We start from the raw sequence: 26,295 nt of genomic DNA, 5'->3' as shown, positions 1-26,295 counted from the left end.
CTTTGTTTTGTTGACATTGTGGGAGAGGTTATTTTCCTGGAACCCACTCCAACAGGGCCCTCACCTCCTCCCTATAGGCTGGCTCATCATTGTTGGTAATCAGGCTGTTGTGTCGTCGGCAAACGTGATGATTGAGTTGGAGGTGTGCGTGTCCATGCAGTCATGGGTGAACAGGGAGTACAGGAGGGGGCTGAGCACACACCCTTGTGGGGCCCCTGTGTTGAGGACCAGCGAAGTGGAGGTGTTGTTTCCTACCTTCACCACCTGGGAATGGACCGTCAGGAAGTCCAGGACCCAGTTGCACAGGGCGGGGTCAAGACCCAGGGCCCCGAGCTTAATGATGAGCTTGGAGGGTACTATGGTGTTGAATGGTGAGCTATAGTCAATGAACAGCATTCTTACATAGCTATTCCTCTTGTCCAGATGGGATAGGGCAGTATCTAGTGCGATGGATGTGGATCTATTGGGGCGGTAAACAAATTGAAGTGGGTCTAGGGTATTGGGTAAGGTAGAAGTGATATGATCGTTAACTAGCCTCTCAAAGCACTTCATGATGACAGAAGTGAGTGCTACGGGGCGATAGTCATTTAGTTCAGTTACCTTCGCTTTCTTGGGTTCAGGAACAATGGTGGCCCTCTTGAAGTGGTCTAAGGCACTGCATCTCAGTGCAAGAGGCATCACTGCAGTCCCTGGTTCGAATCCAGGCTGTATCACATCCGGCCGTGATTGGGAGTCCCATAGGGCGGCGCACAATTGGCCCAGCGTCGTCAGGGTTTGGCCCGGGTAGGCCGTCATTGTAAATAAGAATTTGTTCTTAACTGACTTGCCTAGTTAAATAAAACGTTAAAAAAAATAAAAAGTTAAGTGGGGACAACAGACTCAGATAGGGAGAGATCGAATATGTTCGTAAACACCAGCTGGTCTGCGCATGCTCTGAGGACGCGGCAAGGGATACCATCTGGGCCGGCAGCCTTACGAGGGTTAACACGCTTAAATGTCTTACTGACGTTTCCCACAGAGACGAGAGCCCACAGTACTTGGGAGCGGGCCACATCGGTGGTACTATGTTATCTTCAAAGCGGGCGAAGAAGGTGTTTAGCTTGCCCGGAAGCAAGACGTCGGTTTACGCGATGTGGCTGGTTTTCCCTTTGTAGTCCGTGATTGTTACAGTCCCTGATATGTTACAGTCCCTGATATCTCTCTGGAAGTAGATCCTCGCCCTGAGCTTGTTTACTTTATTATCCAGAGACTGAACATTAGCGAGTAATACTCGAAAGCGGTGGATGGTGTGCACACCTCCTGAGTCGGACTAGAAGTCCACTCCCAATACCTCTTCTCTGCCGGAGGCGTCTTGGAGCAGCCTCTGAGATAAGTTCAATTGCCCTGGGGGGTACGAACAAAGGATCCAATTCGGGAAAGTCGTATTTCTGGTCGTAATGCTGGTGAGTTACCGCCACTCTGATACTCAAAAGGCTGTATGTAATAACGCAAAAAACATTCTAGGCTAATAATATAAGAAATAACACACAAAAAAAACGAAATACTGCAAAGTTGCTTAGGAGCTAGAAGCAGAGCTGCCCTGTCTGTCAGTGTAATCTTTCATTAATTTACAAATGGATTGTGTATGTGTGCCATTCAGAAGGTGAATGGGCAAGACAAAATATTTAAGTGCCATTGAGCAGGGTACGGTAGTAATGTGCCAGGCACATCGGTTTGAGTGTGTCAAGAACTGGGTTTTTCACGCTCAACAGTTGCCCGTGAGCATTAATAATGGTCCACCACCCAAAGGACATCCAGCCAAATTGACCCAACTGTGGGAAGCATTGGAGTCCACATGGGCCAACATCCCTGTGCAACGCTTTCGAGGGCAACTCTCTCCATCTCTGCAAATGGGGGGGGGAGGGCAACTCTCTCCATCTCTGCAAATGGGGGAGGGGGAGGGCAACTCTCTCCATCTCTGCAAATGGGGGGGGGGGGCAACTCTCTCCATCTCTGCAAATGGGGGGGGGGCAACTCTCTCCATCTCTGCAAATGGGGGGGGAGGGCAACTCTCTCCATCTCTGCAAATGGGGGGGGGGGGGGCAACTCTCTCCATCTCTGCAAATGGGGGGGGGAGGGCAACTCTCTCCATCTCTGCAAATGGGGGGGGGGGCAACTCTCTCCATCTCTGCAAATGGGGGGGGGGGGCAACTCTCTCCATCTCTGCAAATGGGGGGGGGGGGGGGGGCAACTCAACATTAGGAAGATGTTCCCACCTATGAGTAGTATATGGAATTTTTCACGTGTTTCATCACAAACTGTCATAAACAAATCTCACAAGTATCAGACAGTGCAAGCTCCCAGCTACTATCTAGTCAACACAACATTCACATTATCCCACCCCTGGTTAGCCACTGTTGGGTCAAAAGCCAAACACAATATCTGCCCATTTATTTCCAGCAATATTGCCCCTGTCTGTCTGTGTGGTGGGCGTGTTTCTCTATCCCTCCGTGTAGCCAGCTGATGTGACAACCGTCTTGTGGGTTGACAGAATTACATTCCCAAAAACCTTCTCAAATAAATGTTAACTGCAAAGTAGGCTTACCTGGCAGAAGTATATTATGAGTAAGTATATAATGTCTATCGATTATATGTTATTTGTAAACTTTGCCTTGAAATGAGCAGCAGCAGTACCGAATCATGGATAGACCGGCACAGACTGCACATTCCTCACTCGCTAAAGGCACGATTAAAGGGCCAGACGTGCAATTAAAGGAGAATTACACTAAAAATATATATTTATACGATTTCTTCCAGACCTAAAAGAAAATGTCTTCTGATGTGATTTAACCATTGACAGGGACTCAGAGCATAACATTTCATTGTTCCTTTATTAACAATTTGTAAATATGAAAAATGTACAATTAAAATCTAAAACCAGGCCAAATAAAACTGAGAAAATATAATTTGGGAAAATAATCAGAGATTTTACAGGCCCCCCTTAGAGTTGTTAAGTAACCATTATCTGACCATGTTCATTGACAGAAAACATAGTGCACTACTTCCTCTTGTACACTAAGGACCCTGGGAAGAGTTGACAACATAGTGCACTACTTCCTCTAGTACACTAAGGACCCTGGGAAGAGTTGACAACATAGTGCACTACTTCCTCTAGTACACTAAGGACCCTGGGAAGAGTTGACAACATAGTGCACTACTTCCTCTTGTACACTAAGGACCCTGGGAAGAGTTGACAACATAGTGCACTACTTCCTCTTGTACACTAAGGACCCTGGGAAGAGTTGACAACATAGTGCACTACTTCCTCTAGTACACTAAGGACCCTGGGAAGAGTTGACAACATAGTGCACTACTTCCTCTTGTACACTAAGGACCCTGGGAAGAGTTGACAACATAGTGCACTACTTCCTCTTGTACACTAAGGACCCTGGGAAGAGTTGACAACATAGTGCACTACTTCCTCTTGTACACTAAGGACCCTGGGAAGAGTTGACAACATAGTGCACTACTTCCTCTTGTACACTAAGGACCCTGGGAAGAGTTGACAACATAGTGCACTACTTCCTCTTGTACACTAAGGACCCTGGGAAGAGTTGACAACATAGTGCAATACTTCCTCTTGTACACTAAGGACCCTGGGAAGAGTTAAAAACATAGTGCACTACTTCCTCTTGTACACTAAGGACCCTGGGAAGAGTTGACAACATAGTGCAATACTTCCTCTTGTACACTAAGGACCCTGGGAAGAGTTGACAACATAGTGCACTACTTCCTCTTGTACACTAAGGACCCTGGGAAGAGTTGACAACATAGTGCACTACTTCCTCTTGTACACTAAGGACCCTGGGAAGAGTTGACAACATAGTGCACTACTTCCTCTTGTACACTAAGGACCCTGGGAAGAGTTGACAACATAGTGCACTACTTCCTCTTGTACACTAAGGACCCTGGGAAGAGTTGACAACATAGTGCACTACTTCCTCTTGTACACTAAGGACCCTGGGAAGAGGAAAATAATGTTCCTATTTGAAAGCTAGAAAAAAACAGAGTAACTCGCAACATGTTTATTTAAAAAAATATATATTTCTCATGCTAGAAACAGGTTGGAGACCCCTGTTATAGAAAGTCTCTGAATCTGGCATCACATAGAACGTCTCTAAATCTGGCATCACAGCTTCCACAGAAGGACATTAGAAACGCCCTCTTTCTCTGTAGAATGTATTATGATATGGATTGATATCCCATACTGTGATAGTATTGTGATTCAATGTCCCAATACACATTGCTCACCATATGTCTGCTTCAGAGGGACGAGAGAGAGTGAGACAGAGACAGAGCGAGAGAGGGACGAGAGAGAAAGAGAGAGAAAGAGCGAGAGAAAGAGCGAGAGAGAGACAGAGCGAGAGAGGGACGAGAGAGAAAGAGCGAGAGAGGGACGAGAGAGAAAGAGCGAGAGAGGGACGAGAGAGAAAGAGCGAGAGAGGGACGAGAGAGAAAGAGCGAGAGAGGGACGAGAGAGAAAGAGCGAGAGAGGGACGAGAGAGAGAGAGAGAGAAAGAGCGAGAGAGAGACAGAGAGAGAGAAAGAGCGAGAGAGAGACAGAGAGAGAGACAGAGAAAGAGAGAAAGAGCGAGAGAGCGAGGGAGCGAGGGAGCATGTGGAAATAAAAGTGGTAAAAACAAAGGGAAAAGACTGGTGTTTTGGTGCAGGTACAGCAAACTAGCGCAAAAATAATATTGCGATATTGTCAAAACGATACGGTATATCGTCACAAATAATATCTCGATATGTAACTATCACCTTTTTTCCCACATTACTAATACTACTGCCGTATACGAGTATAGGAAGTGGTGCTGTGGTACAACCATAGTGAAACAGGCTTTAAGGTAGAAGGAACTACGAGGCACCATGTGACCAACTGACTTGGTTCCACATTCTCTGTTCCGTTAGTGAAACAGAGTTCTTTACCAGAACATCTCCCTGATTCTAAAACAAGATCTGATGAAGAACTAGGCAGCCTGCAGTGGCCTATTATTTTCCACGGCTGCCGAAAACACAACCTCCTCACCTCTCATCTCCTCACTTCTGACCCCTCATCTCCCCCACTGCCTCATCCTCTCTCCTCTACCCTCACCTCCTCACTTCTGACCCCTCATCTCCCCCACTGCCTCATCCTCTCTCCTCTACCCTCATCTCCTCACTTCTGACCCCTCATCTCCCCCACTGCCTCATCCTCTCTCCTCTACCCTCATCTCCTCACTTCTGACCCCTCATCTCCCCCACTGCCTCATCCTCTCTCCTCTACCCTCATCTCCTCACTTCTGACCCCTCATCTCCCCCACTGCCTCATCCTCTCTCCTCTACCCTCATCTCCTCACTTCTGACCCCTCATCTCCCCCACTGCCTCATCCTCTCTCCTCTACCCTCACCTCCTCACTTCTGACCCCTCATCTCCCCCACTGCCTCATCCTCTCTCCTCTACCCTCACCTCCTCACTTCTGACCCCTCATCTCCCCCACTGCCTCATCCTCTCTCCTCTACCCTCACCTCCTCCCCTTCTCTCCCCTCTTTTCCCATCCTTTTCTCCTCTTCTATTCTCTCCTCTCCCCTCCTCCCTCCTCTCCTAGGAAGCAACCCAGGGGTCAGTGTAATCAAGACCCATGAGCAGCAAAGGCCATCAGTTAGGTGTCCAGAGGAGTGCCTGTACAGAGGCTAGCTCAGCAGGGCGAGTATTTCCATTATGTAGTGCCCCACAACACCCCAGAGAGCTGGCAGTGAGGGGTTAGAGACAGATAAACACACACACACACACACATTATAGAGTCTTGTCTGACACCGCTGTCAGGGTGCAGTGAAGAGGAAAGACGAGACCCATTGACACACACACATAGAAACACACAGACGCAAAAGTGAAGACATAAACACCCCCCCCATCTGTTTTCACCCCGTTTCAGCCCGTCAAAGATGGAGCAACTGCAGCGCTACAAGCTACATATTCTGACCCTATTTACTGCACGAGTCTCCCTCTCTCCCTCTCTTCCCTGCTACCACCTCTCCCTCTCTTCCACCCCCTCTCCCTCTCTTCCCTGCCTCCCCCTCTTCCCTGCCTCCCCCTCTTCCCTGCCTCCCCCTCTTCCCTGCCTCCCCCTCTTCCCTGCCTCCCCCTCTTCCCTGCCTCCCCCTCTTCCCTGCCTCCCCCTCTCTTTCCTGCCACCCCTTCTCCCCCTCTCTTTCCTGCCACCCCTTCTCCCCCTCTCTTTCCTGCCACCCCTTCTCCCCCTCTCTTTCCTGCCACCCCTTCTCCCCCTCTCTTTCCTGCCACCCCTTCTCCCCCTCTCTTTCCTGCCACCCCTTCTCCCCCTCTCTTTCCTGCCACCCCCTCTCCCCCCCTCTCTCCCGCCTCCCCCTTTCTCACCCTCCTTCCCCTCTCCCCCTCCACCCTCCTCAGTCTCTCTCCCACCTCCTCCCTCTCCCACTCCCCCCTGCCTCCCCCCGACTGTCAGTCTTCTCTCCCAACTTCACCATGTCACCCCATCACTCCCCCCCCCCCCAGCCCAGGGATTGGTCCACCAATCATACAGTGTCAGTGAGGCAGCGCTGATGGCCTGTGGTGTCAGATATAGACTAATATCTGCTCTGAGTAAGGAGACCCCTGGGACAACACCTCTCTCTCTCCATCTCTCCTGACTGGCTGAGACCACACTGTGTTTGTCCTCCTCTCTCTCTCTCTCCATCTCTCCTGACTGGCTGAGACCACACTGTGTTTGTCCTCCTCTCTCTCCATCTCTACTGACTGGCTGAGACCACACTGTGTTTGTCCTCCTCTCTCTCTCTCTCTCTCCATCTCTACTGACTGGCTGAGACCACACTGTGTTTGTCCTCCTCTCTCTCTCTCCATCTCTACTGACTGGCTGAGACCACACTGTGTTTGTCCTCCTCTCTCTCTCTCTCTCCATCTCTACTGACTGGCTGAGACCACACTGTGTTTGTCCTCCTCTCTCTCCATCTCTACTGACTGGCTGAGACCACACTGTGTTTGTCCTCCTCTCGCTCTCTCTCTCCATCTCTACTGACTGGCTGAGACCACACTGTGTTTGTCCTCTCTCTCTCTCTCCATCTCTACTGACTGGCTGAGACCACACTGTGTTTGTCCTCCTCTCTCTCTCTCTCCATCTCTACTGACTGGCTGAGACCACACTGTGTTTGTCCTCCTCTCTCTCTCTCTCCCATCTCTACTGACTGGCTGAGACCACACTGTGTTTGTCCTCCTCTCTCTCTCTCTCCATCTCTACTGACTGGCTGAGACCACACTGTGTTTGTCCTCCTCTCTCTCTCTCCATCTCTACTGACTGGCTGAGACCACACTGTGTTTGTCCTCCTCTCTCTCTCTCTCTCCATCTCTACTGACTGGCTGAGACCACACTGTGTTTGTCCTCCTCTCTCTCCATCTCTACTGACTGGCTGAGACCACACTGTGTTTGTCCTCTCTCTCTCTCTCCATCTCTACTGACTGGCTGAGACCACACTGTGTTTGTCCTCCTCTCTCTCTCTCTCTCCATCTCTACTGACTGGCTGAGACCACACTGTGTTTGTCCTCCTCTCTCTCCATCTCTACTGACTGGCTGAGACCACACTGTGTTTGTCCTCTCTCCCTCTCTCCATCTCTCCTGACTGGCTGAGACCACACTGTGTTTGTCCTCCACTCTCTCTCCATCTCTACTGACTGGCTGAGACCACACTGTGTTTGTCCTCCTCTCTCTCTCTCCATCTCTACTGACTGGCTGAGACCACACTGTGTTTGTCCTCCTCTCTCTCTCTCTCTCCATCTCTACTGACTGGCTGAGACCACACTGTGTTTGTCCTCCTCTCTCTCCATCTCTACTGACTGGCTGAGACCACACTGTGTTTGTCCTCCTCTCGCTCTCTCTCTCCATCTCTACTGACTGGCTGAGACCACACTGTGTTTGTCCTCTCTCTCTCTCTCCATCTCTACTGACTGGCTGAGACCACACTGTGTTTGTCCTCCTCTCGCTCTCTCTCTCCATCTCTACTGACTGGCTGAGACCACACTGTGTTTGTCCTCCTCTCTCTCCATCTCTACTAACTGGCTGAGACCACACTGTGTTTGTCCTCCTCTCTCTCTCTCTCCATCTCTCCTGACTGGCTGAGACCACACTGTGTTTGTCCTCCTCTCTCTCTCTCCATCTCTACTGACTGGCTGAGACCACACTGTGTTTGTCCTCCTCTCGCTCTCTCTCTCCATCTCTACTGACTGGCTGAGACCACACTGTGTTTGTCCTCCTCTCTCTCCATCTCTACTAACTGGCTGAGACCACACTGTGTTTGTCCACCTCTCTCTCTCTCTCCATCTCTACTGACTGGCTGAGACAACACTGTGTTTGTCCACCTCTCTCTCTCTCTCCATCTCTACTGACTGGCTGAGACCACACTGTGTTTGTCCTCCTCTCTCTCTCTCTCTCCATCTCTACTGACTGGCTGAGACCACACTGTGTTTGTCCTCCTCTCTCTCTCTCCATCTCTACTGACTGGCTGAGACCACACTGTGTTTGTCCTCCTCTCTCTCTCTCTCTCCATCTCTACTGACTGGCTGAGACCACACTGTGTTTGTCCTCCTCTCTCTCCATCTCTACTGACTGGCTGAGACCACACTGTGTTTGTCCTCCTCTCGCTCTCTCTCTCCATCTCTACTGACTGGCTGAGACCACACTGTGTTTGTCCTCTCTCTCTCTCTCCATCTCTACTGACTGGCTGAGACCACACTGTGTTTGTCCTCCTCTCGCTCTCTCTCTCCATCTCTACTGACTGGCTGAGACCACACTGTGTTTGTCCTCTCTCTCTCTCTCCATCTCTACTGACTGGCTGAGACCACACTGTGTTTGTCCTCTCTCTCTCTCTCCATCTCTACTGACTGGCTGAGACCACACTGTGTTTGTCCTCTCTCTCTCTCTCCATCTCTCCTGACTGGCTGAGACCACACTGTGTTTGTCCTCCTCTCTCTCTCTCTCCATCTCTACTGACTGGCTGAGACCACACTGTGTTTGTCCTCCTCTCGCTCTCTCTCTCCATCTCTACTGACTGGCTGAGACCACACTGTGTTTGTCCTCCTCTCTCTCCATCTCTACTAACTGGCTGAGACCACACTGTGTTTGTCCACCTCTCTCTCTCTCTCCATCTCTACTGACTGGCTGAGACCACACTGTGTTTGTCCTCCTCTCTCTCCATCTCTACTGACTGGCTGAGACCACACTGTGTTTGTCCTCCTCTCGCTCTCTAAGAGAGAGAAGGAGAAAGCAGAAAGGACTGGAAAGAGATTAGGGTCTAGTTCTCCCCTACACATATTTGAAAAGAAGAAAACAAAAAGGACATTGAGAAAGATAGTTCTCATAACACTAACTATCAGATTGATGCTCCTCTGTTTTGACTGACCTACTGTAGAAATAACTGATTTAATCATATGCAAATGTTCTCTCCTCAAGTTTCCAAAATGCCCATTGTTTGTAAAACGTGAAAACGAGGAAGAATCCTTCTCCTCTAGAGATGCATTACGATGTCATAACCCTACTGCTAGGTGACGGGCAATAACCCTCCTGCTAGGTGACGGGCAATAACACTCCTGCTAGCTGACGGGCAATAACCCTCCTGCTAGCTGACGGGCAATAACACTCCTGCTAGGTGACGGGCAATAACACTCCTGCTAGCTGACGGGCAATAACACTCCTGCTAGGTGACGGGCAATAACACTCCTGCTAGGTGACGGGCAATAACACTCCTGCTAGGTGACGGGCAATAACACTCCTGCTAGCTGACGGGCAATAACACTCCTGCTAGCTGACGGGCAATAACACTCCTGCTAGCTGACGGGCAATAACACTCCTGCTAGCTGACGGGCAATAACACTCCTGCTAGCTGACGGGCAATAACACTCCTGCTAGCTGACGGGCAATAACACTCCTGCTAGCTGACGGGCAATAACACTCCTGCTAGCTGACGGGCAATAACACTCCTGCTAGCTGACAGGCAAAAACACTCCTGCTAGCTGACAGGCAATAACACTCCTGCTAGCTGACGGGCAATAACACTCCTGCTAGCTGACGGGCAATAACACTCCTGCTAGCTGACGGGCAATAACACTCCTGCTAGCTGACGGGCAATAACACTCCTGCTAGCTGACAGGCAAAAACACTCCTGCTAGCTGACAGGCAATAACACTCCCCCATCTCAGTCCCGAAGTCTGAGTCTGTGTGTTCTCTCTTCTTTTTCTTTTTTTATGTTTTTTTTGTGGGGGGGGGGGGGAGATCTGAGAGGAAACAGATAGATTTCCATCTGTCTACTTAAAAAAATATATATACAATTAAAATATATGCTTTAGCCATCTCTCCCTCTCTTTCCCCCCCTCCCTCTCTGTCCCCCCCTCCCTCTCTGTCCCCCCCTCCCTCTCTTTCCCCCCCTCCCTCTCTTTCCCCCCCTCCCTCTCTGTCCCCCCTCTCCGTCCCGCCCCTCCCTCTCTGTCCCGCCCCTCCCCGTCCCCCCCTCCGTCTCTGTCCCCCTCTCCCTCTCTGTCCCCCTCTCCCTCTCTGTCCCCCTCTCCCTATGGCAGCTGTCTCAGGGGCCGAGGGAGTAAGAGAAATGGAGAGAGAGAGAAATGGAGAGAGAGAGAGATGGAGAGAGAAAAATGGAGAGAGAGATGGAGAGAAATGGAGAGAGAGAGAGAGATGGAGAGAGAAATGGAGAGAGCGAGAGATGGAGAGAGAGCGAGAGATGGAGAGAGAGCGAGAGATGGAGAGAGAGCGAGAGATGGAGAGAGAGCGAGAGATGGAGAGAGAGAGAGAGATGGAGAGAGAGAGATGGAGAGAGCGTTTTTCACTTCATATGACACCGCCCTGGCATGCCATCCTGCAGTCTGCTCCCCTTTGAGCCTCTATTCTACCACAGAACAGAAAAAAAAAATCAATTGGTATTTCCATAATCCACACTCTTGTCTGCCTGCCTCCTCCCCAGGGTCGACTAACCCCTCCACCCTGATCCTACGGCCTACAACTGTCATTACGCCGGGCAACAATACCGGGCCAGACAAAAGGAAGCCTGAGGAGACTGTTAGCGGCTCCAACCATATGCTCCTCCGCTCCTGGAGAAAAGACGAGTGACTGACTGATTGACCGACTGCAGCTTCTCTCTCTCGGTTGCAGTGCGGAACCACAAAGAGGAAAATGAGCCTAGACCTTGTAATGAGCTGTGTGAATAGTGTACAGGCCTTTCTGGCTGCCGACCAGTGGTGGAAAGGGCAAGCCGTCTGCACACAGTCACACCACGGTATATAATAGCTACACTAGCCATCTCATTCACAATGTGGTCAACACCAGAGAGAGAGACAGATAGCAAGAGAGAGAAAGAGAGAGTGCAAGATGGTAAATAGACGAGAGACAGAGAGAGTGAGAGAGGAGGGAGGGGAAACAGTAACACTTGTTACTTAATGCTACTTAACGTTCTGACAGCTTCACTATGAAAGTTCTCTATCATTTTCTTTCTGTATCTGTTTCTCTTTCATTGTGTTTCTCTTTGTTCATCTTGCTGTTAATTTCCTTCTCTCTCCCGATCTTCATCCATTCCCTTTCTCTCTTCCCCAATCATTCCCTCTCTATCCTATGACAGATACAGTGATCTAGTTGTAGGCTATTAGTGGACAGACAGACAGATCCCCCTAGTGTGATGTAGTTGTATTAGTGGACAGACAGACAAACAGACAGATCCCCTAGTGTGATGTAGTTGTATTAGTGGACGGACAGACAGACAGACAGATCCCCTAGTGTGATGTAGTTGTATTAGTGGACAGACAGACAAACAGACAGATCCCCTAGTGTGATGTAGTTGTATTAGTGGACAGACAGACAGACAGACAGACAGACAGATCCCCTAGTGTGATGTAGTTGTATTAGGGGACAGACAGACAGACAGACAGACAGATCCCCTAGTGTGATGTAGTTGTATTAGGGGACAGACAGACAGACAGACAGACAGATCCCCTAGTGTGATGTAGTTGTATTAGGGGACAGATAGACAAATCCCCTAGTGTGATGTAGTTGTATTAGTGGACAGACAGATAGACAGATCCCCTAGTGTGATGTAGTTGTATTAGTGGACAGACAGACAGACAGACAGACAGATCCCCTAGTGTGATGTAGTTGTATTAGGGGACAGACAGACAGATCCCCTAGTGTGATGTAGTTGTATTAGTGGACAGACAGATAGACAGATCCCCTAGTGTGATGTAGTTGTATTAGTGGACAGACAGACAGACAGATCCCCTAGTGTGATGTAGTTGTATTAGGGGACAGACAGACAGACAGACAGAGCCTGTTGTGTGATGTAGTTGTATTAGGGGACAGACAGACAGACAGAGCCTGTAGTGTGATGTAGTTGTATTAGGGGACAGACAGACAGACAGACAGAGCCTGTAGTGTCTCTCCAACCCGTTGATTCTTCAAAGCTGCTTCTTCTCTGCTGTGGTACATACAGTTCGCCTACGCAGAACCCTCTCTCTCCTTTTCTTCCATTATTTTATCTCCTGGCGTCTCTCCCTTCTTCCTGTGACCAGCTGCGTTCTGCCCACTTCTCTGCTCTTATACCTGTGTGTGTTCCAACACCTTTCAACACACTGGCCTGGTCACACCACAATATGGTCCTCCGCCACATCCCTCCATTCCTTTATTCCCTCCGCCTCATCCCATGTTTTTATGACCACAATAGGGTGGTGTAAAACCCACTGCTCACACATCTCGAAGAGGTACGGCACGGAAACCGCGGCCGAGTCAGAGATCACTACTGGAACTACGACCGGTATTAACATTTATTGTCATTTATTTACAGAACCGTGCATAATCAGTAATCAGTGCAAATATTATGATCGTTATCATCAGCTGGGAGGGCGGAGCTGAACTGTCATTCTGTGAAGATCCCAGTCAGAGAGAGGGAACCAATCACCATGTGGTTTCAGGGTTGTTTCATCCGATGGTAATGAATACGTAATGTAGAGGCCAACAGAGAAACTAACAGGAGTCACTGGTGTGCCATGGTGACCACCACGTCAACCAATGACAGAGCAGATACTAGGTGTGTCAAAATGGAAAGCTCTCTTAGTTTCCAGGCAGAAGAGGAGGAGAAGATAAGGACGCGGCAGGGACAACGAGGTACATTTTCACCGTGAAAGCACCGCCGTAGTAAAATGATTTCAAACCCTCAGTACAACAGGTTTGGAATGCAACAGATCCACATCCTGTTCCTGTTCCTTTCCCACTCTGCGTAACTGATCACCAGCATCACCCTCACAGGGCGGAAGTTGTCAAATGAGAGGATTTATAATGAGTGGCGCTATAGCTATCGGGCTTTAAGGTCTCTTTTACCATAGTGGTGTTTTAAAAACGAGAGAGAGAGAGAGAGAAAGAGAGAGAGAGAAGGCAAGAGAATGGAAGACATAAAATGAGTGAAGTGAAGACAAAAAGGAAGATCGAGAGAGCGAGGAAACCGAGTGCATTCCTGTCACGGTTGCACGATAATTACTGATTCGTCATTTATTGAAGACCTGCTCACTGCTTTCATTACCAGGAACAGCCGTTCACTGAAAGTGAGAGAAAGAGAGAGGGGAGGGGGGGGGAGAGAAGAGGTGGGGGTTCGTACAGGATAGCAGGATGAGTAAGGGAAGGATGGAAGGAGAGGGAGGGAGGGAGGGAGGGATTGAAAGGGGGGGAGAGAAGAGAGGTTGAGGGAGGGGGGAGAGAAGAGAGGTTGAGGGAGAGGGGAGAAAGAGAGGTTGAGGGAGGGGAGAGAGATGCAATATGACTTGTGATTTCAAAACACTTGGGTGAACAGTTGGAATCAGGGAAATAGAATGATTGTTCTAATTCTATAGTTGGAATATAATATTGGCCACTTTGAATACAGTGTTGTTTGACATGACAACAAATGAAAAAGCCCAGGAGGCATTCATAGAATTAGGAATTTGAATACTAATAGGATCTCTATGGAGCTGTTATTGTGACAGGTTAGGAACCAAAGGGTTGGTCAGTATTTCCCAGGGGAGTGGGACCCTATAATCCAGGGGCCTCTAACCGGTTTATCACAGACACTGCAAGCTCCCAGCTACTATCTAGTCAACGCAACATTCACATTATCCCACCCCTTGTTAGCCACTGTTGGCTTAAAAAGCCAAACCTAACACAATATCTGCCAAATAATGTCCAGCATTATTACCCCTGTCTGTCTGTGTGGGAAGAGTTGCAGAGGAAGAGAAGAGAATAACGTGCCTATTTGAAAGCAAGAAAAAAATAATTGTAGCTCGCGACATGTTTAATTTTTAAAAGTGGCTCTCACGCTAGAAAAGGTTCGGGACACGTGCTATAATGTTTGGCTACATTAAATGTTCTCTCTTACTTCATGTAGCTAGCTAACATATTCCTCTCGGATTTAGAAGATGCCTTTGCAAAAACAACATGCTGATTTTGGCCTACACCAGCACTGGTATAATTTATTAGCTAGCTAGCAAGCTATTAGCATTAGCAGCTAAAATGATAATTTTGGAGTATTGGAGTAAACTATCAAAACAGAGCAGTGGATCACAACAAACCAAACATTGAAATACCGTTTTAGAAGATAACGTAAAAACCAAAACCGGTCCGTGCATCAATACCCGGTATAGTAAAATACAGTAAACTACCCAGCCCTAAGTGAGAGAGAGGTTAAGGCAGGAGGGGACAGAGAGAGCGTTTGAGGGAGAGAGAGAGAGGGAGAGTTTGGGGGAGAGTAGGGGAGAAGAGAGGTTGAGGGAGAGTAGGGGAGAAGAGAGGTTGAGGGAGAGTGGGGGAGAAGAGAGGTTGAGGGAGAGTGGGGGAGAAGAGAGGTTGAGGGAGAGTGGGGGAGAAGAGAGGTTGAGGGAGAGTGGGGGAGAAGAGATGTTGAGGGAGAGTAGGGGAGAAGAGAGGTTGAGGGAGAGGGGGGAGAAGAGAGGATGGGGGAGAGGGGGGAGAAGAGAGGATGGGGGAGAGGGGGGAGAAGAGAGGATGGGGGAGAGGGGGGATCACTATGAGAAGGGAAGAGTGAGAGCGAGAGCGAGAGCGAGAAAGAGGTGTGTGTGTGAGAGAGAAGGCAGCAGGCAACATGAAAATGTTCGTTCCATAATGCAATTAGATGGGAAACAAAGTTGTCAAAAGGGCACTGCACATGTAAAATGACAAAGATGAAAATATCCATTAGAAATGTAGAGAGGAGATCTAAAGATGCAACAACTAGCATGGGTTGATAATATGACTAGGAGTGTGCCTTTGGCTAACTGGACAATAAAAGAAAGTCCATATAAAATAATTGCACAAACGGATACGGTCTGATTTTGGCTAGGCTCCTTTGAAGCAAGGTAAGACATGCCTCATAATATGTAATAAATCAAACAATTAAAATATGCACTATGCAGAAATCACCATTTCCTGGTTGCTAAAATTCTAACAGTTCAGCTAATTTCAGTTTCTGTGACAAAACAAGCAAATATGGTGTAGAGAATCATTTCACCATCTAAAACACTGAGAAATTATTGGACCTTCTAAATCGCAATGAAATATATTTTCCACAACCAAATCTATAGTAAACTCAGCAAAACTGTGTTTATTTAAACTGTGTTTATTTTCAGCAAACTTAACATGTGTAAATATTTGTAGGAACATAACAAGATTCAACAACTGAGACATAAACTGAACAAGTTCCACAGACATGTGACTAACAGAAATGGAATAATGTGTCCTTGAACAAAGGGGAGGGGGGGGTCCAAATCAACAGTCAGTATCTGGTGTGGTCACCAGCTGCATTAAGTACTGCAGTGCATCTCCTCCTCATGGACTACACCAGATTTGCCAGTTCTTGCAGTGAGATGTTACCCCACTCTTCCACCAAGGCACCTGCAAGTTCCTGGACATTTCTGGGGGTAATGGCCCTAGCCCTCACCTTCCGATCCAGAACGAGCAGTATGGCTGGTGGCATGGTCATGCTGGAGGGTCATGTCAGGATGAGCCTGCAGGAAGGGTACCACATGAGGGAGAAGGATGTCTTCCCTGTAACGCACAGCGTTGAGATTGCCTGCAATGACAACAAGCTCAGTCCGATGATGCTGTGGCACACCGCCCCAGACCATGACGGACCCTCCACCTCCAAATCGATCCCACTCCAGAGTACAGGCCTCGGTGTAACGCTTATTCCTTCGACAATAAACGCAAATCCAACCATCACCCCTGGTGAGACAAAACCGTGACTTGTCAGTGAAGAGCACTTTTTTCCAGTCCTGTCTGGTCCAGCGACGGTGGGTTTGTGCCCATAGGCAACGTTGTTGGTGAGGACCTGCCTTACAACAGGCCTACAAGCCCTCAGTCCTGCCTCTCTCAGCCTATTGGGGAGAGTCTGAGCACTGATGGAGGGATTGTTGTTTAACTCGGGCAGTTGTTGTTGCCATCCTGTACCTGTCCCGCAGGTGTGATGTTCAGATGTACCGATCGTGTGCAGGTGTTGTTACACGTGGTCTGCCACTGCGAGGACGATCAGCTGTCCGTCCTGTCTCCCTGTAGCACTGTCTTAGGCGTCTCACAGTACGGACATCGCAATTTATTGCCCCGGCCACCTCTGCAGTCATCATGCCTCCTTGCAGCATGCCTAAGGCATGTTCACTCAGATAAGCAGGGACCTTGGGCATCTTTCTTTTGGTGTTTTTCAGAGTCAGTAGAAAGGCCTCTTTAGTGTCTCAGTTTTCATAACTGTGACCTTAATTGCCTACCGTCTGTAAGCTGTTAGTGTCTTAACAACCATTCCACAGGTGCATGTTCATTAATTGTTTATGGTTCATTGAAAAGCATGGGAAACAGTGTTTAAACCCTTTACAATGAAGATGTGTGAAGTTATTTGGATTTTTACAAATTGTCTTTTTGCTGAGTTTATTTTCAGCTGTTTGAAGCTGGTGTGCAAAACCGAAAGTAAAAGCAAAACGTAATAATTGGAGGTATAGAAATAGTGCACATAGACCAGATCTACATCCTTCTTAAGAGTTGCTTTCAATGAGAATGACAGATCTATAACTCATGTTTCTATGTGAATTTGGTCGGGGGTCGCACAAGCAGTGACACATTGCAGCTTAAGAATATGTTTTCAAAATGCAAACTGCCTCCAGCTCATTGTGTGACGCGCTGATGAACCCTGCCGTCCGTTGCCGATGCTGTTTGAGACGCTGTAGCAGCATCTCTGTATCTGTATCCTGTACTACGCGTGTGATAAGATACATAACCAATATACTGTACACACCAATTTAATTCCACTAAATGTATAAAATGAACCTAGAGACTGAGAAGCATGACCATTCAAATGTATTTTAACGCCGCCAAACATACCCCCGTAAAACTGACCATCCTACCGATCCTCAACTTCGGCGATGTCATTTACAAAATAGCTTCCAATACTCTACTCAGCAAACTGGATGCAGTCTATCACAGTGCCATCCGTTTTGTCACCAAAGCCCCTTATACCACCCACCACTGCGACCTGTATGCTCTAGTCGGCTGGCCCTCGCTACATATTCGTCGCCAGACCCACTGGCTCCAGGTCATCTATAAGACTCTGCTAGGTAAAGCCCCACCTTATCTCAGCTCACTGGTCACGATAACAACACCCAGACAGAGCACGCGATCCAGCAGGTATATCTCACTGGTCACGATAACAACACCGACCCGTAGCACGTGCTCCAGCAGGTATATCTCACTGGTCACCATAACAACACCCACCCATAGCACGTGCTCCAGCAGGTATATCTCACTGGTCACCATAACAACACCCACCCGTAGCACGCGCTCCAGCAGGTATATTTCACTGGTCATCCCCAAAGCCAACACCTCCTTTGTTTGCCTTTCCTTCCAGTTCTCTGCTGCCAGTGAATGGAACGAATTGCAAAAATTGCTGAAGCTGGAGACTTATTTCCCTCACTAACTTTAAACATCAGCTATCTGAGCAGCTAACCGATCGCTGCAGCTGTACATAGTCCATCTGTAAATAGCCCATCCAATCTACCTACCTCATCCCCATATTGTTTTATTTACTTTTCTGCTCTTTTGCACACCAGTATTTCTACTTGCACATCATCATCTGCTCATCTATCACTCCAGTGTTAATCTGCTAAATTGTAATTACTTCCCTACTATGGTCTATTTATTGCCTTATCTCCTTACGCCATTTGCACACACTGTATATAGTCTTAATCTATTGTGTTATTGACTGTACGCTTGTTTATTCCATGTGTAACTCTGTGTTGTTGTTTGTGTCGCACTGCTTTGCTCTATCTTGGCCAGGTCGCAGATGTAAATGAGAACTTGTTCTCAACTAGCCTACCTGGTTAAATAAAGGTGAAATAAAATAAAAACCATCATCAATGAATCGACTAATAAACATTACTTAGCAACGGGATTGTTTTCTTCTTCTCCCGGACAATTGTTGCCAATTTTATTTATCGGCCATTCTAACTGTATTATTTTGGGGCCAGAAGCCGGCTATTACCGACCAACGGAAAACCCTGGTGTCTGTGTGTGTGTGTGTGTGTGTGTGTGTGTGTTAGCGTGTGCGTTTCCAACCTGGTCTGTGTAGTCCTGGGGGAAGCTCCACTGCACGGTAGGATCTGGAGGTAATTGACAGACAGCATTAATCAGCGGTGAGAAACACAGCCTTCGCAGCGCTGCCTCAGAAGACATACATATTAATGAGAGAGGTGGGGGCAAGGGTGGTTGCCGCCAGTCAGCACACACACACACGCAGTTAGCGAACACTGTGGAGAGACGGAGGATGTGGGTCTCCAATATGCTAATGTGTCTCCTCCATGTAGATATGATGTGATATTATACCCCACATCATCCCTGCTTGGGCGTGTGGAAATCAGACCTGCACGTACAGTAATTTACAACACACATCCTACCCCCCTGTGTGTTCGCCGTAGATGGAGAGAGAATTGGCAGGGATGAATTGTGCTGGTGCAAAGGCCTCATGGTTGTCTTGGTATTCGTTTCTAAACATTAAGTAACACTGCCATGCATTATAAGACACGTGAACATCTAGAATCCACAGCAAGTGGAGTGGAGTGATTTTTGTTATTCCGCTTGTGTAATAATAACAAAAATCATTCCATCATCTCCATTACTAGCTATTACGAAGTAATCCTATGCAACAATATGTCAGTACTATCTAGCAGATGTGGTCATTAGGCCTACAGTGTTACCACAGAGTGGCCTAGACCAAGCAACAATATGACAGAGATCATGGCAATGGAATAGTCCCAAAAGTGTCAAACCCACCCCACAGTTAGCCAGCTCAAGCTCTTCGAAAAGGACTGAAAAGAAAACAAATAATATTTCTACCACCAGGTCCACGTTCAGTAGCCAAACGTTGTAGATACAAATGAATAGAGCCAATGTGAGTCCTTGTTCTACATGTCAGAGAGGCATGTTTGGGCTACATGGCATATTTCTCAAAACGTTGGGTCCTGCTGAACGCTCCCCCAGGTCTATCGTAAAGTCTACATGAGGAAGAGTTCACGGCCGTAGTGTCACTATCAAAGAGGCTTCTGGTAAACACTGTTTCCACGGTGATAGAGTTCCGAAGTCCAGACCACAACTCCAGAAATAGCCTTAATCTGGGTCCGGGAAACTGGGCCAATGGGCTAAGAAAATGTTATTTTAGATTTAGAATTTCAACAGCCGGCATGTTGGCACCAAGTTTCATTCTGGAAGACTAAATTATAATCTCCCTCTCACAAGGACACAGACAAACATCATAAACAGACCACATTTCTCACCCGTGAAGAGAAAAGGGCAAAAGGAGCAAGCAGACAGAATCAAAGTTGCCTTCCATAATCCTGTTGGATGTTTTCGCAGGCCTCCTCTAAAAAGACCCTGACAAAGACACTCTCGGCTCCCCTCGGGGACGCCATCCCAAAATACACCCCCCATCCCTCCACCCTCTCAGCCTGCCACCACAAATACATAAACACCTGCATCCCATATACATGCACCCCTCCACCCCCTCTTGCTGAGCCACCAGGGCAATGTTATGCTGTTCTTATGGGTGAGAAGATGGGAACCCCTGCCAGACACGGAGAGAGAAAGAGAGATTGAGCTATAGAAAGAGAGATTGAGCTATAGAAAGAGAGATTGAGCTATAGAAAGAGAGATTGAGCTATAGAAAGAGAGATTGAGCTATAGAAAGAGAGATTGAGCTATAGAAAGAGAGAGAAGGAATGAAGGGTCTCTATCTTTCCACTCTCTCTCCTGACTGGAATTCTCCCAAACTCCCTTCCCTCTGTCCTCTCTCTCCTGACAGAACTCTTCCCAACTCCCTTCCCTCTGTCCTCTCTCTCCTGACAGAACTCTTCCCAACTCCCTTCCCTCTGTCCTCTCTCTCCTGACAGAACTCTTCCCAACTCCCTTCCCTCTGTCCTCTCTCTCCTGACTGGAATTCTCCCCAACTCCCTTCCCTCTGTCCTCTCTCTCCTGACAGAACTCTTCCCAACTCCCTTCCCTCTGTCCTCTCTCCCCTGACAGAACTCTCCCAAACTCCCTTCCCTCTGTCCTCTCTCTCCTGACAGAACTCTTCCCAACTCCCTTCCCTCTGTCCTGTCTCTCCTGACTGGAATTCTCCCCAACTCCCCCATCACTCCTTTTGCTCTCTGCCTAAACTCCCCCACTCTCACCCTCACTCCCTTGCTCCTCACTCCACCGCACTACTTAAGGTGAAGCTTAGGGAGGTTAAGGTGAAGGTTATGGAGGGTTAAGGTGAAGGCGAGGGGGGTTAAGGTAAAGGTTAGGAGGGTTAAGGTAAAGATTAGGGGAGGGTTAAGGTAAAGGTTATGGAGGGTTAAGGTGAAGGTTATGGAGGGTTAAGGTGAAGGTTATGGAGGGTTAAGGTGAAGGTTATGGAGGGTTAAGGTGAAGGTGAAGGTTATGGGGGGTTAAGGTGAAGGTTATGGGGGGGTTAAGGTGAAGGTTATGGGGGATTAAGGTTATGGGGGGGTTATGGTGAAGGTTATGAGGGGGTTAAGGTGAAGATTATGGGGGTTAAGGTGAAGGTTGTGGAGGGTTAAGGTGAAGGTTAAGAGGGGGTTAAGATGAAGGTTATGGGGGGTTAAGATGAAGGTTATGGGGGGTTAAGGTGAAGGTTATGGGGGATTAAGGTGAAGGTTAAGAGGGGGTTAAGATGAAGGTTATGGGGGATTAAGGTGAAGGTTATGGGGGATTAAGGTGAAGGTTATGGGGGGTTAAGGTTATGGTGAAGGTTATGGGGGGGTTAAGGTGAAGGTTATGGGGGGTTAAGGTTATGGTGAAGGTTATGGGGGGGTTAAGGTGAAGGTTATGGGGGGTTAAGGTTATGGGGGGGTTATGGTGAAGGTAATGGGGGGGTTAAGGTGAAGGTTATGGGGGGGTTAAGGTGAAGGTTATGGGGGGGTTAAGGTTATGGGGGGGTTAAGGTGAAGGTTATGGGGGGGTTAAGGTTATGGGGGGGTTATGGTGAAGGTTATGGGGGGGTTATGGTGAAGGTTATGGGGGGGTTATGGTTATGGGGGGGTTATGGTGAAGGTTATGGGGGGGTTATGGTGAAGTTATGGGGGGGTTATGGTGAAGGTTATGGGGGGGTTAAGGTGAAGGTTATGGGGGGGTTAAGGTGAAGGTTGTGGAGGGTTAAGGTGAAGGTTATGGGGGGGTTAAGGTGAAGGTTATGGGGGGGTTAAGGTGAAGGTTGCTGTATACATGAAAACACCAACTGTCCTGCAACATATCCATTCACACCAGTAGAAAACATCCCCACTTCCTCCCATCCACTTCCTCCCATCCACTTCCTCCCATCCACTTCCTCCATCAGTGACAACATGTTGGCTTTGACAGTGACAAGGAGAAAGCAGTGAGTGACACACACCTAGTCCTTCTTTCTCCTGTGGGTGAGTGTGTGTTAATTTATCGCCGTGGGCTTCAAGCATGGCTAATCTGGGACAGGCACTGTGCAGAGAGGCAACACGCGGTCAGCCCCCCAGCAGTCCAGACAACCAGCAGCAACCTGCAGCCAGGGTCAGTGGCAAATCAATGTGTGAACGTTCCACCGACGCTGCTCTTTAAAAGTCGAAATGCAGTGCTTTGATATGTGATGAGGGGGGGGGCAAGGGGGCTAATAGGTAAATGATTGAGGGAGACGGTAAGGGGGGTGGGAGGTGTGTGTGTGTAAAGGGGAATGGGAGCAGCCCACTCCCCTTCGACACCACCTACCACCACTTCAGAGTAAATATGAAAGCAACGAGCGGATGGACACATACAGTTGAAGTCGGAAGTTTACATACACCTTAGCCAAATACATTTAAACTCAGTTGTTCACAATTCCTGACATTTAATCCTAGTAACAATTCCCTGTTTTAGGTCAGTTAGGTTCACCACCTTATTTTAAGAACGTGAAATGTCAGAATAATAGTAGAGAGAAGGATTTATTTCAGCTTTTATTTCTTTCATCACATTCCCAGTGGGTCAGAAGTTAACATACGCTCAATTAGTATTTGGTAGCATTGCCTTTAAATTGTTTAACTTGGGTCAAACGTTCCGCGTACCCTTCCACAAGCTTCCCACAATAAGTTGGGTGAAATATGGCCCATTCCTCCTGACAGAGCTGGTGTAACCGAGTCAGGTTTGTAGGCCTCCTTGCTCGCACACGCTTTTTCAGTTCCGCCCACACATTTTCTATAGGATTGAGGTCAAGGCTTTGTGATGGCCACTCCAAAACCTTGACTTTGTTGTCCTTAACCTTTCATTGCTACCCATCCCGGATCCGGGAGCATCCTCATCAAAAAAGCTGACTAGCATAGCCTAGCCTAACGCGACAGGGATATCATATAATATAATTGTCATGAAATCACAAGTCCAATACAGCAAATGAAAGATAAACATCTTGTGAATCCAGCCATCATTTCCGATTTTTAAAATGTTTTACAGTGAAAACACAATATGTATTTCTATTAGCTAACCACAATAGCAAAAGACTCAACCGCATATTTTCACAATTTTTCTACCGCATAGGTAGCTATCACAAAACCGACCAAATAGAGATATAATTAGTCTAGTGACTAATTATATCTCTATTTGGTCGGTTTTGTGATAGCTACCTATGACCTCAATCCTATAGAAACAACTTCATCAGATGACAGTCTTATAACATGTTATACAATAAATGTATGTTTTGTTCGAAAATGTGCATATTTGAGGTATAAATCATAGTTTTACATTGCAGCTACCATAAAAAATATCACCAAAGCAGCCATAATAATTACAGAGAGCAATGTGAAATACCTAAATACTCATCATAAAACATTTATGAAAAATACATGGTGTACAGCAAATGAAAGATAAACATCTTGTGAATCCAGCCAATATTTCCGATTTTTTTAAGTGTTTTACAGCGAAAACACAATATAGCATTATATTAGCTTACCACAATAGCCAAACACACAAAAGATCAAGCTTTATTAGCAGCAAAAGGTAGCGATCGCAAAAACCAGCAAAAGATAAAATTAATCACTAACCTTGACCAACTTCATCAGATGACAGTCTTATAACATCAGGTTATACAATACACTTATGTTTTGTTCGAAAATGTGCATATTTAGAGCTGCAAACCGTGGTTATACATTGTGAATATGTAGCATCGATTCACCAAATTGTCCGGAGCTATTTTGGACACTCACCTAATCTGACCAAAGAACTCATCATAAACTTTACTAAAAAATACATGTTGGACAGCAAATGAAAGATACACTAGTTCTTAATGCAACCGCCGTGTTAGATTTTAAAAAATAACTTTACCATAACAAACAGCTTACGTTATAGCGAGACAGCGCCCGCAAAAAGGGCGGATAATAGGACTAAACATTTTCCACAGAAATACGAAATAACATCATAAATTGTTCTTACTTTTGCTGAGCTTCCATCAGAATCTTGTACAAGGAGTCCTAGGTCCAGAATAAATTGTTGTTTGGTTTTAGAATGTCCTTCTCTCCTGTCGAATTCGCTCCACAAGGCTAGCCAATGTTGATGACGTTCCCAATTTCTCTCGACGCAGAGAACGGAAAACTCCAAAAGTCCCATTAAATGTTGAATAAACTGATGAAACTCGGTTGAAAAAACCTACTTTGATGTTTTTCTAATATGTATCAAATAAAAACAAAGCCGGAGATATTAGCCGTGTATACCGAATGCTTATCATAAGACAATAGGGAGGTGCTTCCCGCGCCTAGGTAGAGAAAGGAAATTCTGGACACGTCATTCCAAGAGCTCTTGTTTGACCTCAGATCAAGCTAGACACCCCATTCCACCTTCCACTGCCTGTTGGCATCTAGTGGAAGGCGTATGCAGTGCATGCATATCCATAAATATAAGGCAATTCAATAGGCAGGCCCTGGAACAGAGCATCGTTTTCAGATTTTTCACTTCCTATCTGGAAGTTTGCTGCAAAATGAGTTCTGTTTTACTCACAGATATAATTCAAACAGTTTTAGAAACTTGAGTGTTTTCTATCCAATAGTAATAATAATATGCATATTGTACGATCTAGAATAGAGTACGAGGCAGTTTAATTTGGGCACGATTTTTTCCAAAGTGGAAACAGCGCCCCCATATTGACAAGAAGTTTTAAGCCATTTTGCCACAACTTTGGATGTATGCTTGGGGTCATTGTCCATTTGGAAGACTCATTTACGACCGAGCTTTAACTTCCTGACGTCTTGAAATGTTGCTTCAATATATCCACATAATTTTCCTGCTTCATGATGCCATCTATTTTGTGAAGTGCACCAGTCCCTCCTGCAGCAAAACACCCCCACGACATGATCACAACATGATGCTGCCACCACCGTGCTTCACGGTTGGGATGGTTGGGATTGCAAGCCTCCCCCTTTTTCCTCCAACATTATGACCAAAAAGTTATATTTTTGTTTCATCAGACCAGAGGACATTTCTCCAAAAAGTACGATCTTTGTCCCCATGTGCAGTTGCAAACCGTAGTCTGGCTTTTGTATGGCGGTTTTGGAGCAGTGGCTTCTTCCTTGCTGAGCAGCCTTTCAGGTTATGTCGATATAGGACTCGTTTTACTGTGGATATAGATACTTTTGTACCTGTTTCCTCCAGCATCTTCACAAGGTCCTTTGCTGTTGTTCTGGGATTGATTTGCACTTTTCACACCAAAGTACGTTCATCTCTAGGAGACAGAACACGTCTCCTTCCTGAGCGGTATGACGGCTGCGTGGTCCCATGGTGTTTATACTTGCATACTATTGTTTGTACAGATGAACTTGGTACCTTCAGGCATTTGGAAATTGCTCCCAAGGATGAACCAGACTTGTGGAGGTCTACAACTTTTTTTTTCTGAGGTCTTGGCTGATTTCTTTTGATTTTCCCATGATGTCAAGCAAAGAGGCACTGAGTTTGAAGGTAGGCCTTGAAATACATCCACAGGTACACCTCCAATTGACTCAAATTATGTCAATTAGCCTATCAGAAGCTTCTAAAGCCATGACATAATTTTCTGTAATTTTCCAAGCTGTTTAAAGGCACAGTCAACTTAGTGTATGTAAACTTCTGACCCACTGGAATTGTGATACAGTGAATTATAAGTGAAATAATCTGTCTGTAAACAATTGTTGGAAAAATTACTTGTCATGCACAAAGTAGATGTCCTAACCGACTTGCCAAAACTATAGTTTGTTAACAAGACATTTGTGGAGTGGTTGAAAAACGAGTTTTAAAGACTCCGACCTAAGTGTATGTAAACTTCCGACTTCAACTGTAGATGTCAACTATTAAGTGGAAAACAAGTGTCAAATAGACAACATTTAGCCAATAAGAGTGTCAAATAGACAACATTTAGCCAATAAGAGTGTCAAATAAACAACACTTAGCCAATAAGAGTGTCAAATAGACAACACTTAGCCAATAAGAGTGTCAAATAGAAAATAATAATAACTTACAGCTGCTTTTAACATTATGTCTGAACACATCTATAGAACAAACCGGTGAAGTGCAACCCATTAGGAGCCGGACACACATTTTATATCACCACCAAATCGTCACCTTTCACCTTCTCAATAAGACTCTACGTGATGTCGGCCACGTCTCTATGTGAGGCACACAGCATCAGGTTTAAAAATAGAGTGGTGACAAACCACATCACACGGGCACTTGCGTGTGGGCA

General features: G+C 46.9%; 1 protein-coding gene across 2 annotated transcripts in view; it reads right to left on the bottom strand.

The window, feature by feature from the left end:
• LOC139541585 (DENN domain-containing protein 1B-like) overlaps window positions 1-26,295 on the bottom strand; it is a 217,083-nt gene that overhangs the window by 168,351 nt on the left and 22,437 nt on the right. For both annotated transcript variants that reach the window (XM_071346391.1, XM_071346390.1), the window contains exon 3: window positions 18,660-18,703. In XM_071346391.1, the coding sequence (XP_071202492.1) occupies window positions 18,660-18,703 (44 nt within the window). The remainder of the gene's footprint in view (window positions 1-18,659; window positions 18,704-26,295) is intronic.

This window comes from Salvelinus alpinus, chromosome 16 (assembly GCF_045679555.1).
Source record: "Salvelinus alpinus chromosome 16, SLU_Salpinus.1, whole genome shotgun sequence".
Lineage (NCBI taxonomy): Eukaryota > Metazoa > Chordata > Actinopteri > Salmoniformes > Salmonidae > Salvelinus > Salvelinus alpinus.
The sequence above is the reverse complement of the archived record's forward strand: the minus strand, read 5'-3'. Positions and strand labels throughout refer to the sequence as shown.